The sequence below is a fragment of the Bison bison genome, unplaced genomic scaffold (genome assembly GCF_000754665.1).
Source record: "Bison bison bison isolate TAMUID 2011002044 unplaced genomic scaffold, Bison_UMD1.0 scf7180017864145, whole genome shotgun sequence".
NCBI classification, from domain to species: domain Eukaryota; kingdom Metazoa; phylum Chordata; class Mammalia; order Artiodactyla; family Bovidae; genus Bison; species Bison bison.
Window position 1 is genome coordinate 6,294,743 of NW_011494717.1, and position 17,612 is coordinate 6,312,354.

At 35.2% G+C, this 17,612-nt stretch overlaps 1 protein-coding gene across 1 annotated transcript in view; it reads right to left on the reverse strand.

The window, feature by feature from the left end:
* The window catches only part of ATAD2B (ATPase family, AAA domain containing 2B), a 122,095-nt gene that overhangs the window by 25,002 nt on the left and 79,481 nt on the right, over positions 1-17,612 (reverse strand). Inside the window, 3 exon segments of the mRNA XM_010840538.1 lie at positions 2,867-3,063; positions 5,096-5,231; positions 13,882-14,067. Coding sequence (XP_010838840.1) covers positions 2,867-3,063; positions 5,096-5,231; positions 13,882-14,067 — 519 coding nt within the window.

Consider the following 17,612-nt stretch of genomic DNA (forward strand, 5'->3'; position numbering starts at 1 on the left):
TTTGTAGACATAATGCCATTACTAGGGATTCCCTGATAGCTCAGTTGGTAAAGAATCCACCTGCAAGGCAGGAGACCCTAGTTCAATTCCTGAGTCGGACAGGCTAGAGAAGGAATAGGCTAGAGAAGAGACAGACTGCCCACTCCAGTATTCTGGCGCTTCCCTTGTGGCTTAGCTGGTAAAGAATCTGCCTGCAATGCGGGAAACCTGGGATGGATCCCTGGGTTGGCAAGATCCCCTAGAGAAGGGAAAGGCTACCCACTCCAGTATTCTGGCCTGAAGAATTTCATGGAATCACGAAGAGTTGGGCACAATTGAGCAACTTGCACTTCAAGATCCCTTGGAAAAGGGAAAGGGTACCCACTCCAGTATTCTGGCCTGGAGATTGCCATGGAATTGCCAAGAATCGGACACGACTGAGTGACTTTCACTTCACTTCACTTCAATGCCATTACATAGTATAAGCATAACTTTTATATATGCTGGGAAACCAAAGAATTCATATAACTTCACTTTATTGCAATATTCACTTTACACCATGGTCTAGAACTGAACCTACAACATCTCCCAGGTGTGTGTGTCTGGACTGTCTTCCCCAACGCAAATCTCAAATCAAGTAATTAGTTCTGACATAAACACAGTATTAGAAATGTTTAATCAGTCCAGGACCAAATTCTGGGAATATGGTAATTTCTGCTCTATGAAATTAAAGGCTAGTTTTCTTCACTATAGATAGCACAGATGCCTTTTAAATTTGTATATATAATATATATTTACATGTATAAATACACCTATATGCCTGTGCCTATAGAATAATATAAGCACATATATACACATATTATTTATGTTTTTAAAATTTTAGGTAGGTATGTGTGCATGTTTTAATTTATTTTTCATCCTCTAGAAGCTAAAAAGCCAGCCAATCTCCTTATAGGGGAGTAGTGGAGCTTTACCCAACAAGCAATAGTTCAGAAGGTATTAGTTGGATTCTTGGCTCTGACACTTGATATGTATCGTGTACATGTGGAAAACATTTTATAAACCTTTGTACTATAAAAATTTATATTACTAAAGACCATAACATCTCAGCACTTATGTTTAACTTTAAATTCACTGCTTATTTTCTAAACATTTTTTTTCTCTGCAATTTGCTTTGGAATTCAATGTTTTTAGACATTTCAAATTCATATAAGTTTTTGTGTTTTTAGGTTATCTAAATGTTATTATTTTAGTTTCCCTTCTCTATCCTTCCCAGAGACTCCTATGTTTTCAGCCTTAAAAGCAAACAAAGAAGTAAAGAAATTGAGGAGAAAAAAAAAAAGAGGAAAAAGAGAAAGCATAACTCTAAAATAAAAGTTTTAACTGACCAACATTTTTTATCCCCTTTTACTGCCTTACCATCATTTATATAACTTTTACTCTATCACAGATGGCATGTGAAATCTGACAATCTCTTCTGGTTAGACAGAAAATGTTTTCCTGGGCAAAGACCAAGCTGGTTCATTCTCAGCCTGGGAGACTGACTTGGGGGCAAGTCCTTACCAACTAAGTGTCAGCACTCCCATAAACAATTTGAAATAAACATTTTTAACAACCTTTAAAGGTGGCTTATAGTTTTACGATTTTCTGAAAACATCATGAGATTAAAAACTATGCTTCACAAATATAGAATCATATGTATTAATTGTAAAAGCAAATAGGCAAGCCTTGTCATTCCAGCAGGAAAAAAATGGAAGATAGCTGTGATATAAAGAACATGGGCTTCAAATTTTAAGAAATGTTTTTCTTGGTATGTCACTTGACAACAAGCCTCAGTTTCTTCAACTGCAAACATAATAATGACCTCTGTGGTGGTGCTGAAAGGATCAAATAGCAAAAACTATGTGTTGTGGATAAATATACAAATAAAATTAGACAGTCCCTTTATTCCCAAAAGGAAGATGTGGAAGAATAGATATATTCAGGCTTTCCAAGAGGAAAAAACATAACACTAGCTCCCAGGCATAGACAAGGTAATGGTTCCAAAGGAATCTGCTCAGATCCAAGAGTACAGATTTCACAACAAGGACACAACATTAAACTCTGAACCACTTCATAATTCAAATTTTTAAAAAAGAATAAAAAATTAAAAATAAAAACACCAAAGTTGTTCAAACATGGAGTCTGAACTATAAGAAGAAGGCTAGTAAAGATTGCATTGTGTTCATCCACACACTACATTATCCCAGGATAAAATAAAATAAAATGTATTATACAGTATTATAGTAGATTCCAAATGGAAAATTTCTTTTTTCATCATCACAAATCATGCTCCCACAAGGACACAAAACAATACACATAGAAAGTGAGAAATTTTCCACTGGGAGCAGAGAAAATTCTTAGAGAAAAATAACAGGCTGTGCTTAACTTCATATAGCATCTTAGTCAGAGGCATTTCCAAAATAATGAAAGTCACATTTCAGGTTTCTTAGCTACCTCTTTCAGTAAGATATACACACAATTTGGGAAATTGGTATTAATTGATTAATACCGATATTCTTTTGGAAAGCAGGATTTATCCTGGAATAAAAATAGCCTAGTATGGACAATTCACTAAAGTAACTTTTAATCCTCTTCTTAAGTTGAAGAATAAGAGATTGCAAAGATCAGTACTAATTAAGAGGACATATACAAACTGTCACTAATTTCACCCAAAGTCACCAGATGTTTGCTGATGACACTGGTAGTTATCACATGGATTAAAATTTTACAGGCTAGGGGTAATATTCATCCATGCCTTTGCTTTTTTTCCTTCCAAAAAAAGATGTCAATATTTTTTTCTTTTAGCCAGTTCAACTTCATTGTTTGCACACTACTGAAACAAGACCTCTTCAATATCCACCGGTTTGCTGAAGATGTTAAAGCGTTTATCTGTCGCCAGCCTCTTGGTTACATCCCTGAGAAACAACCGCAACTCTCTTAAAGTATTTTCCTCTTGGTCCTCCATCCGAATTTTCTCTGATTCTGATAACTGACGAGGTGGAGAAGGTAATGCAAGTGGAAGTACCTCCATTGCACAAAGACCTGAAGAAAGTAGAAGAAAATGTTAAGATTCCAACATGGCAGGTCCATGACCTACCTCAATTATTTTTCTGGCACTCCCTTGAAATGTTCTTTTAAGAACAGAATTCCAAATATACATGAACCATGCAAATCCAGCAAGTAAAGATTTGAATGGGAACAAAAGTACATAAGGGAATTATTTATAAAATAACTTACAACAGGACTTCTTTAAAGGGCACATGATATAATTTTAAATAATTTGATCTTGAGATATTATTTATATACAACTTTAAGAGAAATATTTCAAATCAACATAAATATCTTGAGGTGAAGTACCTGTATATGGTTTGCTGAAGTCAACTTTATTTAAAGATTATTTCTCAAAACAAGGTTGCTTTATATGCATGAAAGTTAAACAGGCAAGTAATAATCCTTTGATCCCTCCCATTCCCAAACACTTCTGATTTTACACAAGTCTCCTACTCTCATATTCTTAATACAACACAGTTAGGATAGTAAATGGCACCTGCAGGGCATAGGGGGGGAAACAGTAACTAAAAAAATACCCCAAAGACATAGAGAAGATGGAAAACCCAGTCTTAAGTTTTATATATAAAATCTATGGTATTCACTATATACTGTAAAACAAACAAAACATCTTCTTAGAAGGTAAAGTATTAACTTGCCTAATCATAATGCTCTCTAATTCCTTAAAAGATTTTCCTGGTATCACACTGAAGCTCAGGATTAAAATTCTAAGTATTCTTGCTGATTTCTAAATAGCCCCTAAGATGAAAAATGAAAGTCAACAGGAGGAACAACTCAAAAAAATAATAATAATAATGTTAATCCTTAACATAGAAAATTCAGATCTACCGGACTTTAATATATCTAGGAACATGCAAGATACTTTATTAAAATGAATCACTTTAATAATAAAATATTTTAAATGCTGTTATTTAGATTAGGAGAAAGCAACAACCAATAACCAGAAGGTATAACTTCCACGTTAAATTTCCCAAGGTTTCTGGGGGGAAAACCCCACCACTATATTCATTTGATAGATGTCCATTTTATAAACACTGAGAAAAATGTGAAAAGGAGCCACTAACGGGCCATAGATTTATTAAAGTATTGGATAATATAACCACTGAAAAACAAAGAAGTATTTAATAACATAACCAATGAAAAACAAAGTATGCAACAGTAAGGAGTTGGCAGAAATGGGAAATGTATTTAAATATCCCATAAGAACAGCCATGAGAAACACACAAAAATTGAACAAAAGATAAGAGGCTTAAATTTTTTCTAATAAATATTTTTTTCAAAGACACTGAAAGACAGATTAATCAAAAGGATCTTATCTTTTACCACCTTTAAGATTTAGGTGGTAAAAATCTTTCCACCTTTAAGATTAGGAAAAGAAATTACTGAATAACTTAGAATGCAGCCCTTTCTTAAGTCAGAGGACTGAATAATTTTGAGGCCCCTCTTAAGGCCAAGAAAACTCTAATGCTTAAAGAGAGCCATGATAGACTTCCAAGTGCCTAGCATAATATATTTAACAAAACAGGTGGTCAATAAATATTTTAAAAATCAATTAATAAATAAAATAAACCAGAAAAGGCAATTGTTCTAATCAGGCCCAACAAAACAACCCTGAACCAGAAAGCAATCAACACAACACCTGTTGTTCACAACCTGCTAGTTGAAGCCCTCAGTACTAAAAATGACTAAAACAGAGCAGAACTAAAGACTTTTTCTATGACTTTTTGAGTCTCATAAATCGACTAGAGCATCTGGATTGAAGTGATAAGGAGATTACTTCATTAACAGTCATCCATTAGAAAAGCTTTAACGATGAAGCTGTACTTTCCAATCTCAAGTCAGTTAAACACAATGGCCACTTCCATGTGTCCATCTAAAGTTAAACAAAACTTGAAAAACTGTCTTCCACAAAGAACTGTTTTGCTTTAATGACTCCAAGAAAGGATATTTCTTAATTCCAACGCCTTCCCCACCCCCATTTTCCTAAAGGCTTTAGGAACTTTACCAGTGTGTTTCCTTCGTGGTGGAGCCATTGAGGCCTGATTGAGAATCAGTTCTTGGAAAAATTTTCTTCTGTCCTCTTCAATAGGCCTTTGAATATATAAGACCTCTTCATACTGTATTCTAAAGATACATTTAACCTACACACATACACACACACACAAAGACATTAAATATTAAGAGAATTAAAAGCTTTATATTATACCAAATTATAATTTCAACTTCGGTACCATTTTCAATGTTCACTGAACATTCATGTGGGATTAAAGTAGTCTTAGGCTATGCTGTTGAGAGGTTCAACCTCATGGAATAAACAAGAATGAAATAATGATCCAGTTCAAGTCATTAATAATTATGATATAAAAAAGGATAGTTGATTACAATAGTCAGATGGGGACAATCTTGAAGAGCTGTTCAGTTCAGTTCAGTCGCTCAGTCGTGTCCAACTCTTTGCGACCCCATGAATCGCAGCACGCCAGGCCTCCCTGTCCATCACCAACTCCCGGAGTTCACTCAGACTCACGTCCATCGAGTCAGTGATGCCAGGCAGCCATCTCATCCTTTGTCGTCCCCTTCTCCTCTTGCCCCCAATCCCTCCCAGCATCAGAGTCTTTTCCAGTGAATCAAATCTTCTCATGAGGTGGCCAAAGTACTGGAGTTTCAGCTTTAGCATCATTCCTTCCAAAGAAATCCCAGGGCTGATCTCCTTCAGAATGGACTGGTTGGATCTCCTTGCAGTCCAAGGGATTCTCAAGAGTCTTCTCCAACACCACAGTTCAAAAGCATCAATTCTTCGGCGCTCAGCCTTCTTCACAGTCCAACTCTCACATCCATACATGACCAATGGAAAAACCATAGCCTTGACTAGACAGACCTTTGTTGGCAAAGAGCTGTTACATGAACTGAAAAGTAATTATCTACAATTTGTCAACACAATAGAGACCAAGGAAGATGCTAACAGCACCACCTTCTCTTAAGATGTTTTTGTGTGCTTCCTATCCACTGACTTCCCCTCCTGGGCTCTTTCCCTACTGAGTCTATCCCACTGGATCCTCTGGAATCCTGGTTTCAGAGCAAACAAACTATACCTTCAATCTCATCAAAGGATGCTCCACAGTGACATCACCTTCCATGCAAAACTCCCAAGCAAAATTAAGCCTGCCATACTCATATCCCAATTCCTCACAGTTAGGGACTGCCACCTCTCCTTTGTTCACCTACTCTATAAAGACTCTGACCCCAGATGTCCCCTTTCTAAAATATGCTATTTAAATCCTCTTTACATCATTCACATTTGTCTATACACTTCATTTGATTTTTTTTAAGAAGGTCTATTTTCTTACTTCTAGACACCAAACTTCCTGAGAACAGAATTCATCTATTTTCCTATACCTACCACTATACCTGGTACCTAGCAATGCTTAATAAGCATGTACTGAATGAGTAAAGCTTGTGGTTTTGTTTCCCAGCCCACATCAAATTGGAAACTGCAAATAAAACAAGGAAAAAAGTCACTAATATGGAAAGAAGTCCCCACCATGACAGTATGGAAATACTGGATTAAAATTTAAGACATCGGATTCTAGCCCAAATTCAGGCATATATTTCTTATAAACTTTGGATAGTCCATTCAGTTTGTCACTATGAATTGTAGAAATTCTTAAAAATTATTTTAACGTATCTTTGTAACAAGGAGGTACATGGAAGCCCCTCATTTTACAGATAAAAAAAACTTAGGCTTGGAAAGGTTTATGTGACTGGCCTGAGGTCATAAAATGAATAAATAGAGAAGACTAGATTATATAAGCTGTAAAGGCCATTTTTAACTCTAAAATTCTAAGACAGAGAAGAGACAATTAATGAAAAAGAGCCATCAGAATTCAGCATTTGGATGGGAAATTACCTCAACTCAAAGCCAAATCCTTCAAGAGTTAATATAAAATTTCACCTTGTGCCCGTCCAATATTTTCTTTGAAGACAACCTTCATGTAAAAATCCTTTAAACCCTTCAATCTATGCTACGCAAGGCTTTTCTTGAAAGTTCTGGCAAACAAATTTACTAGTGAACATCCATTATGTGCCAAATATCATGCCAGACATTGTAGTTATAAACCTGAAGAAAAGAGGCTTACTTTCTGCTGTCAAGTCTCAAGTCTCACAAGAAAGTACTATGATACCATGCCAGAAGTGTTTTAACAGAGCTAGTGAAACAGAAGAGACCCTACAAGGGGCAAAGATGAAGATATAGCAAATATACAGAGAAGACATAGCTGAAAATGCTAACATTAACTGGTTCTTTAAAAATAAACAGAACTCAAAACCCTGGAAGCAACAAGATTTTGTTCAAGTGTTTTGTTTAAAGCAAAACATTTAATTTCAATTTTAAATATTCTTCCTTCTGATCATTTTTCAACATTGTGTTGAACTTCATGAATATAAAAGCAAACCAAAAGCAAGTCTACAATAATCCCCCTGATTTGCCTGTCTGATTACTATCAACAGCCTTTTTGTCTTTAAATTCACTCCTATCTTCTGATGTTCCCAGACTCAAACTTCATGCTGCAACAAGACGAAACTCATATTAATTCCCTGAATGAATCATGTTCTCTTTCACACTGGTTCACAATGGTTTTTATATATGCTAATCACTCTTTCCTAAACATTTTTTTAAACTCTCCACTCAAGTCAATATTTTTTGGGTGAAGCTTTCTCTGACTTTTCCAGATAAACTTAGACATACCTCCTACTTTCTCTCTGAAACTTTAAGTTCCATAATTGTTAGTAAATTAATTCAGCTGTGCAACCATCACAAGTCAGTTTTACTAAAAAAATATTTCCATTACCTCCAAAAAGTTCCCCTGTGCCCATCTGAAGTCTATTTACACTTCACTCCCAGCTGACAACCACTGGTTTGGTTTCTGCATCTAGAGATTTCATTTCTTCTGGAAATCACATATCATAGAACTGGTAGTCTTCTGTGCCCAGCTTCTCTCACTTTTAGAATAATATATTGAGGTTCACTCACGCTGGACAGTGTTATCAGCAGTTTACTCCACTTACTGCTGAATAATATTTCACTCTGTATATATGACATTTTGCTTCACTAATCACCAATTAATGAATGGGTTATTTCCGCTATGAAGAATAATTCTAGTAGCAACACTGGTGTACAAGTCTCTGGGTGAATGTATGTTTATACTTCTCTGGAGTAGTTACCTAGGAGTGAAAATGCTGAGTCATATCAGAACATTCTAAGAACTGCCAACTTTTCAATGTGGCTACACCATTTTACAATCCTCCAGCAATATATAAGAATTCAAGTTTCAACTTCTATCTGCTTCCTTGTTTAAAAATCTCTTTTCTTTGTTCAACCTTGGACTCTTTTTTCCTAATTCTCCTAAATAGAAATAGCTTGTAATTTTCATATATCTCAACTAAAATTCTCCAACTGTTCTCAGAAAAAATCTTCAGGGTCCACAGAAGTATATTACTTACACTAGAATTTTGCCAAAAAAAAAAAAGGAATGAGGTTAGGCAGGACTTACATAAAGCCTTTGTGGTAATTCAACGGTCAATTTCTTTTTCCATGTAACAAACATTTACTAAGCAATTCCAGTGTATCAGGAAGGAAGGGCTATAAGACAATCCCCTCCTCTCAAAGAGCTTGTGGTAGTGGTTAGAGACTCAAATGTTTTGGTCTCCACACTTCATTAAACTCTTAAAAATTACTCAAGAACCTAAAAGAGCTTTTGTTTATCTGGGTTATATTGGCCAATATCTATGCACTAAAAATTAAAACTAAGAACCTTTCAAATAATGTATTCACTTAAAACCTATTATATGTCAACACTAAAATATATTCTTCTGATGAAATTATTTATGAAACAAAGAATCACAGACCTAGAGAACAGATTTGTAGTTGCCAAGGGGGAGGGTTATATTGGGAGTTTGGGATTAGCAGATACAAACTATTACATACAAAATGAATAATAGAAGAGAATATGAATGTATGTATAACTGAATCACTTTGCTGCATAGTAGAAATTAACACAATGCTGTAAATCAATGATACTTCAAAAAGATAAATTTAAAAACGCATATTCTGTTGAATATCATTATTGACTCAATGGACATGAACTTCAGCAAACTCGAGGATATAGTAGAGGACAGGGAAGCCTGGTGTGCTGTGGTCCATAGGGTCACAAGAGTCAGACATGATTTAGCGACTGAACAACAAAACACTCTTTTGAAAGACATATTTTTTTCAAAATATAAAATATTATATATGTAAAATAAAATTCAGTGAGAAAAGTGGCATTATTTTACATTTCTTCAAATCTCTTTAATGTCTGGCTTAATGAAAGACAACTGGATTCTCATTTTCTGCTTCTGTATTCAATCTGCTACAATAATGTTGTTGTGATTGGTATACATTAAGAAAACCCATATTCAAGAAGATACAGGGCTTCCCAGGTGGCTCAGTCATAGAGAATCTGCCTGCCAATTCAGGAGACATGTGTTCAACCCCTGGTCTGGGAAGATCCCACATGATGCAAAGCAACTAAGCCCGCGCACCATAACCACTGAGACTGTGCTCTAGAGCCCAGGGACCACAACTACTGACCCCCTGTGCCACAGCTACTGAAGTCCACTGTGCCCTAAAGCCCACACTTCACATCAAGAGAAGCCACAGCAACGAGAAGCCCACACACGGCAACTAGAGAGTACCCTCACTCCCTGCAACTAGAAAAAAGCCAGCATAGCAACAAAGACTCAGCACAGCCAAAATAAACAAAAGAAGATACACAGCTTAAACAAGAAAAAAGAGGAATGTGACAAATCTCTGAATGTCTTGTGGGGCCCACAGGGGTCCATGGATCACAATTTGGTAACAGTCAGTCTAGAATGATGATTTCCAATTTTTTTTTTTTTTTGGATGAAATGCCTCATCAGTTAAAAAAAAATTTGAAAATATTCCCTCCAGTACATGCATATTTACTTAAACATATTATTCTACTAATACTCCATTTCTGCTATGAAACATACTCACTATAATATTTAAGATAATATGAAAAATAAAGTCCGTCTAGTCAAGGCTACAGAGAAGGCAATGGCACCCCACTCCAGTACTCTTGCCTGGAAAATCCCATGGACGGGGGAACCTGGTAGGCTGCAGTCCATGGGGTCGCTACGAGTTGGACACAACTGAGCGACTTCACTTTCACTTTTCACTTTCATGCATTGAGAAGGAAATGCAACCCACTCCAGTGTTCTTCCCTTGAGAATCCCAGGGACGGGGGAGCCTGGTGGGCTGCTGTCTATGGGTCGCACAGGGTGGGACACAACTGAAGCAACTTAGCAGCAGCAGCAGCAGCAGTCAAGGCTATGGTTTTTCCAGTAGTCATGTATAGATGTGAGAGTTGGAATATAAAGAAAGCTGAGCACAGAAGAATTGATGCTTTTGAACTGTGGTATTGGAGAAGACTCTTGAGAGTCCCTTGGACTGGAGATACAACCAGTCCATCCTAAAGGAGATCAGTCCTGGGTGTTCACTGCGAGGACTGATGTTGAAGCTGAAACTCCAATACTTTGACCACCTGATGCTAAGAGCTGACTTATTTGAAAAGATCCTGATGCTGGGAAAGTTTGAGGGCAGGAGGAGAAGGGGACAACAGAGGATGAGATGGTTGGATGGCATCACCAATTCAATGGACATGAGTTTGGGTAAACTCAGGGAGTTGGTGATGGACAGGATGGCCAGGCATGCCATGGTTCATGAGGTCGCAAAGAGTCGGACACAACTGAGCGACTGAACTGAACTGAACTCTGGATTTAAAAAAGAGGGAAAGATACAAAGACACATTTATAAGAGAATTTTAAAAGGGCTCTAAAGGATGAAATTGTCACTTTGTCCCAGAGAAAGAAAACATTTTTGTATTCCTATTAGTCCCATGATGACTAATTCTTTTTTGTTTTGCTTTGCTTTTAAAAATTTAGTAGAGAACCTTTTCTTTTCATCTCTGAATGAGTTTATTTCCTGATGAGAACAGTAAGTAGCATTTATTACAGAAGATTTAGAAAACAGATAACAAAAATAACTAAAATCTTAAGACCCAGTGATAATCACTATTATTAATAGTTACATATAGTTTTATTTATATATATGACTATATAATACATAATTATTTCTATATAAACCCAGATAAAGCCATACATGGAGAAGGCAATGGCAACCCACTCCAGTACTGTTGCCTGAAAAATCCCATGGACGGAGGAGCCTGGTAGGCTGCAGTTCATGGGGTTGCGAAGAGTCGGGCACGACTGAGCGACTTCACTTTCACTTTTCACTTTCATGCATTGGAGAAGGCAATGGCAACCCACTCCAGTATTCTTGCCTGGAGAATCCCAGGGACAGAGGAGCCTAGTGGGCTGCCGTCTACGGGGTCGCACACAGTCGGACACGACTGAAGTGACTTAGCAGCAAAGCCATACATACTAATATAAATGCCTATAATTTTTGGCAATATAGTCAAGCATCTTTCCATGACATTGTTTTCTACATCAATATTTTTAATGGTCTCACTGTATTTCATGGAAGGAATCTACTATGACCTAAACAATCCCCTGCTATAAGATATTTAGTTTCCAATCTATGAAGAAAAGCTATGATAAATACTCTGGTATTTTTTATGTTGCCTGTGCCATATCTTTGTGTTTGTTCCTAAAAAGCTCTGTCCATGAAGAAAGGCTATGGTAACTTTTTGTGCTGTTTGTGTTCTATCTTTTTTGTTTATCTATGAAAAACTACTTATCTATAAATGGCATCGCTGAACTTAAATGAATGTTTTTTATTTAGATCTATTACTATGAACCGTCCTGAAGAGAGCTTATGAAACTTTTCTTTTTTAATCTGTATCTTATTGTTATTTTAATTTACCACTGAATTTTCTTAAATACACTATAGTAACTGGCCATTTCTTTCTTTTAGAATCACTTAGTCTTTTGCTACCCACTGTGTACTTCAATTTTTCTTCCATCAATCTGGCACCTTGCTAACGTAGTTACTCAGTTGGCAACTCTCTATGCTTTTTAATTATTAACCAAATATTTATCAATACTCACTAAGTATTATTCACTACTATATTTGTCTGTGACCGAAACAGAGCAATATACTAATGGCAAAGCTGAAATTAAAATGAAAGGCTTGGGGTAGAGGAGGCTTTTCTAAGGACAATTAATATAAATTAATATAAAACATATAATGTAACCAGTAGTCTAACAAAATCTCCATAATCTTCACCCCACAAATAAGTGTGTCACTTTGTCCCACAGTGACTATCCTTGATATCTTTAGTAACTATTTGGTATAATAAGGGTGAAGAATACAGAAGATGGGAGGGTGGGTGCTGAAATTTTAGGATTTGATGCTAGTAATTTTCTAGTATTTTAGCTATTAATTAAGGATATTGGAATTCACAAAAAAAGTATAATATAGCAACACTGAAAATGTATATGATGCAATGTTAGCTTTTATAAAACTAAACTAACAATAAAATCACATATGCAAATAAACAAGGATATGCAAAACTAAAACTGCTGTATCACAAAGATAGGTTTAGTAATACTTTTATTTACCAATTTTTTAACAATATAGGGACACTTTAGGCAAATATATATTTCTGCCTAGAACCCTTAATTATTCTAATTTTCTTTAATTTTTATAAAATTATAATAATAAAACTAGTTGAGAGGATCAAATTTTAAGATGTGGCTCCTAGGTTCAGTTATGTCCAGGTTCAGTCCATTCTCCTAAATCATTTCAAAAGCATTCCTACTTTATAATACCAAACATTTTGTAGCTCTGTGGTTTTCAAAATAAATTCACATATATTATCTCACACCAACAAGTGTATTTTTCTGACTATTACTGCACACATCTTTCCACTAAACTTTACCGCTCCCTGTGATTAAAGAAAAAAAAAATACTGATTAATGGTCTCAATAATATCAGACTCTGAATAAAAAAAAGAGAAATATTCTACATTTAATATACTTTTCTTACAAGAGCAGTAAGTTGTACAAACTCACTTTAGCAAGATATATAAAAAGAGCTGAAACAGAACAAAAGAACTTGGTAAAAAAATCTGAATCATAAAATTCTAGGTAATCAAGATTTAGACTATAAAACTTGAAACATATAAAGCTTTTATAAGAACTGTGTTGCTTGGGCAAAATATTTCTAAGCACTTCTAAAGGAGATTATTTCAAAACCTGGTATGCTTAGAATGTTAAAATAATTTCTTAAAAAGCAATTTCATTCACAAGTTGATCTCATTTTTTCTGAAACACCTGTGATTTTTACCTAATTCTCTACTATTGAGTTGGATTTGAATTCAAATGTTAAATATCAGGTTTTAAAAATATGCACAACATGATGCTACCAATGAAAGAGAGGAAAGGTCAAATCCCACCAAATAATCTAACAGATGGTAAGAAGGAGAAGAATAATTATAATGGCACTGACGACGATACAGCTAAGGTGTTCTTAGTAGTTACTATATACATCATGGTCCAGTCTAAGCATGAATTGTCTCATAATTCACAACAATACTGAGGAATATATCAAAATATATATCAAAAAATAACAAACCGAAACTTAAAAAGTTAACTAACAAGTCACATGGCTAATATTTGGTACAACCAAGGCATGAACCTTGACAAAATATGTCAAATTACAAGGAAAACTATTTTAAAACCATAAGAAAACATAAATATTTAGTCAGTTCTTACCTCTTCAGGCAGTTCACTGTACATGGTTTCAGAGGTAGACAACAGAAATATGGGTGAAAATGACGGTATATCTTGTAGCAGAGTCAGAAAAGTTGCTCTCACAGTTTCACTGACAGCTTCCCACCAATCACCAATGTGAGGCATGTAAACAATACTAGGTACTGTTCTTCGAGCTTCACGAAAAATCTAATTAAGGAAAGAACTGGCATTAAAAATTCAAATAGAAATTATTCTAAAGTCTACACAGTAACTTCCCAATACATTAAATGTGTCAGGCCTGTTACTATAATTACGGTCAGCCTCAATATTTAAGTTGTTCAAGACATAATGCACAAACCATACATACAACTTCTATCTACCCTTATCCCACCTAAGAAAAGGAGAATATTTTGTTATTATTCCTACTCAGTATGTATTAATAGTATAAAGGTATCATATTGCTCCATTTCTCTATCACATAAAGTAAAACACCACTATAATGCTGCAAATAAAGAGATAAGCATGCACCTATATGTCACCTACGTAAGAGTGATTATCAGGAAGCACAAAGAAGAAAAAGAAGACACAGTTTACACGTTCGTGCACACTGCCTAAAATCACTCAACATATGGATTAAATATTTTAACCAAGATATGCCACCCTAAAGCTTAAACTTAATGAACTATTCGGCTGAACCACTTGTTTACCTCCCATTACCTTAACTCAATCTTCTATAAAATAGTCACAAAACACCTTTAATCTCTAAAAAGCAATAAATAAATTAGGAAAAAACCATGAGACACTCCCACTTCAGAAAGTAGAAAATAAAGTTTCCCTAGGTGTAAAAGAGTCTTAACCATAGCTTCAGTCACAGTCTGCCAACACATGCAAATAAAGACCAGGCTGGCAATTAATAAGTTGCCAGACAGAACTACTGCCCTTTTACATAAAAGTCAACAACAACTCAATAGTCCATCAACAAATTCTTACAAGTTAATATGACATCTCTTCAGTACCTTTAACAAGTGTATGAGTAAGTTAAAAATCTGACCATCAGGGACTTCCCTGGCTGTCCAGTGGTTAAGACTTCATGCTTCAAATGCAGGGCACAGGTTTGATCCCTGGTTGGGGACTAAGATCCACATGCCATGCGGTGCAGCCAGAAAAAAATAAACCTGTCTCTCCCTCTTCAATATAAAAACTCTACTTCTAAAATTCTCTATTTTCTCTTAAACACACTTCAATTAGCCTATGTAATGTGCAAGATACAGAAATGAGAATCAAATAGTTTAAATGATTATCAAAACATTCTTAAGATTCAAAAGGATTATTTTTCTTTAATGAGTAAGCCTACCACTTGCATGAATTTTTCAAATATTATATTTTATATAGTTTTAAATCTCCTGTGTAAAATAAAATATACTGCCAATGTAATAATAAACCAGATGAAAGACACTAAAATAAAAATTTCCCCCTAATTGGAAATGTAGATGTTATGATCACTCACATCAAAAGTAATATTTGTTCCTTCCCTTCCTTTAACATTTGCATATCCACCAATCCAGAACAGTTGTACAGTACAACTCCTTCAGGACCTTCAAATTTTGACCTTTTCTGCAAATACACACCCTCTTAACCTGGACGTCGAAATCCAAGGATTATTATTTTCCAAAGTTCATGTAGAAGATTCACAAGAGAAAAACAAGCATAAATGTTGGCAAAAGGAAGGAACCACACAGGAGCACAAAGGCAAGAAAGGTATTTGATTCCAAAAAAAAGTTTTTAATTTTACTACATGCCACCCAAATCAGGCATGGTATGTAGAAGACAGTGACCAATGGCTGTTGCTGATAAAACAAGGGAAAACCAGCAGGAAGAAAAAGGTGATTATATGAAAAAGACTAACAAACTTCACAGCTTACTAAGAAACCTCACAAAACTACCTAATTCAGCCATGCAGGTTACCACATGCCCAGGGAAAGATGAAAAAACATGCCTTTTTTTAAAAATGAAATTTGCCTTGCTAATTCTAGTATTTGTAGGTTAGATTTTCTATTAATATATGGATTGAGAACATCTACCTGCTAGCAAAGATACGAGAGTACAGGCAAAGCAACAGACAGTTTAAGTGATAATAAACAATTTTCCAGAGCCATAAGTTAAACAGTGCAGTAATATAGATGTTTCAAACGTATCTGCAAGGTTGAATTACATATATAAGTATCACCAACTGTAAAAGAGTTGAGGGATATTTCTATTTCTTTCCTTTTCTCATCCAAACCTCTCAAAATTAGCACACTGAATAAGAAAATGATACCTCATTACCCTTTTTATTTCCAAAGACTCTAGGAAAGCATCTTTATTAGAACTTTTTGAAATTATATTTGAAAACCTAGAGGGCAAAAAATGATCAGGAAAAAAGTCTAAGATAAATACAGAAAAATAAAAAGGCTCAGACTTTCTGGTCCATGAATATATAATTACATGAATCAAGAATTAATCTAATTATATGCAATATCAATAATCAGGGAATAGTTTTCTCTGAAACTTTTAAATGAAAAACATCCTTAATTTCCAGAAAAATTTAAAAACGCTACTAAAACAAATTTCCTTTTTAACTCCTTATTCCATTTTATCTCTGAATGTTAAAATAAACTTTTATATTTTCATTAAATAGTCAACCTGTCCTAATTCTCCCATTTTTGAAATGAAATTCCAGAAAGAATAGACTCTGAGGATAGTATTTAACAACTGATTAAAAAGTTTAATCATATTGTGTGTGTGTGTGTGTGTGTTTTTAATGTAAAGTCAGCTCTTCAACAGTTTCCAGGTAATTTTAAAAGTTGCAGAATAAGATAGTTGTGGTGGTTTAGTCGCTAAGCCATGTCTGACCCTTTTGTGACCCCATGGACTAAAGCCCTCCAGGCTCCTTTGTCCATGGGATTTCCCAGGCAACAATACTGGAGTAGGTTGCCATTTCCTCCTCCAGGGGATCTTCCCGACCCAGGGATCAAACCCGGGTCTCCTGCATTGGCAGGTGGATTCTTTACCACTGAGTCACAACGGAAGCCCCATGGAATAAGATACACTCTGTGAAATCCATTAATTAAATATTTCATAGGAGAAAAATAAAGGCTAGTTTTAGTGAAGCGGCAACTGTCTTGGGAACAAGTGATGCCATTTGATAACTAGAAAAATACTCACCTATAGGGTGTCTTGGATTGGTGGATGTGCAAGGTGTAGTAGAAAACAGAAAAACTGTTATAGAGAAAAAAAGACAGTAGGCCAAATTACTGAACCAACCGTTTCAAAATACCTCTGACATGACCAGCACTCTTGCACAAATAAATGAACGAACACCAGTGTATGTGAATGTTCATTTTGATTCTTTAAACAATATACTTCTGGCCTCTTCCTCTCCCAGACATCAGAGTCCTGTATATAACTTTTTTTTTTCTTTATTTGAAAAAAAACCACAAACTATTTTCTCCAAGTACTGATGATATGAAAGGCAAAAATTGGGCCTTTCATGCAAGGAAGCACTAACAATATAAACTGCACTTGTATTTATGAGTCCTTAGTTCAAAAACTAAACCTCAAATCAGTACACTAGATACCAAATTAAAATTTTCAGTGCATGAAAATTTACTGTATCTTTAAAAAATTAAGAATATACAGCCTATAACAAGCCACTTTAAAAACTGAAAACTAGAGTAATTTTAAATGCAAAGGTGCGTGAAGCAGAAAGCTCC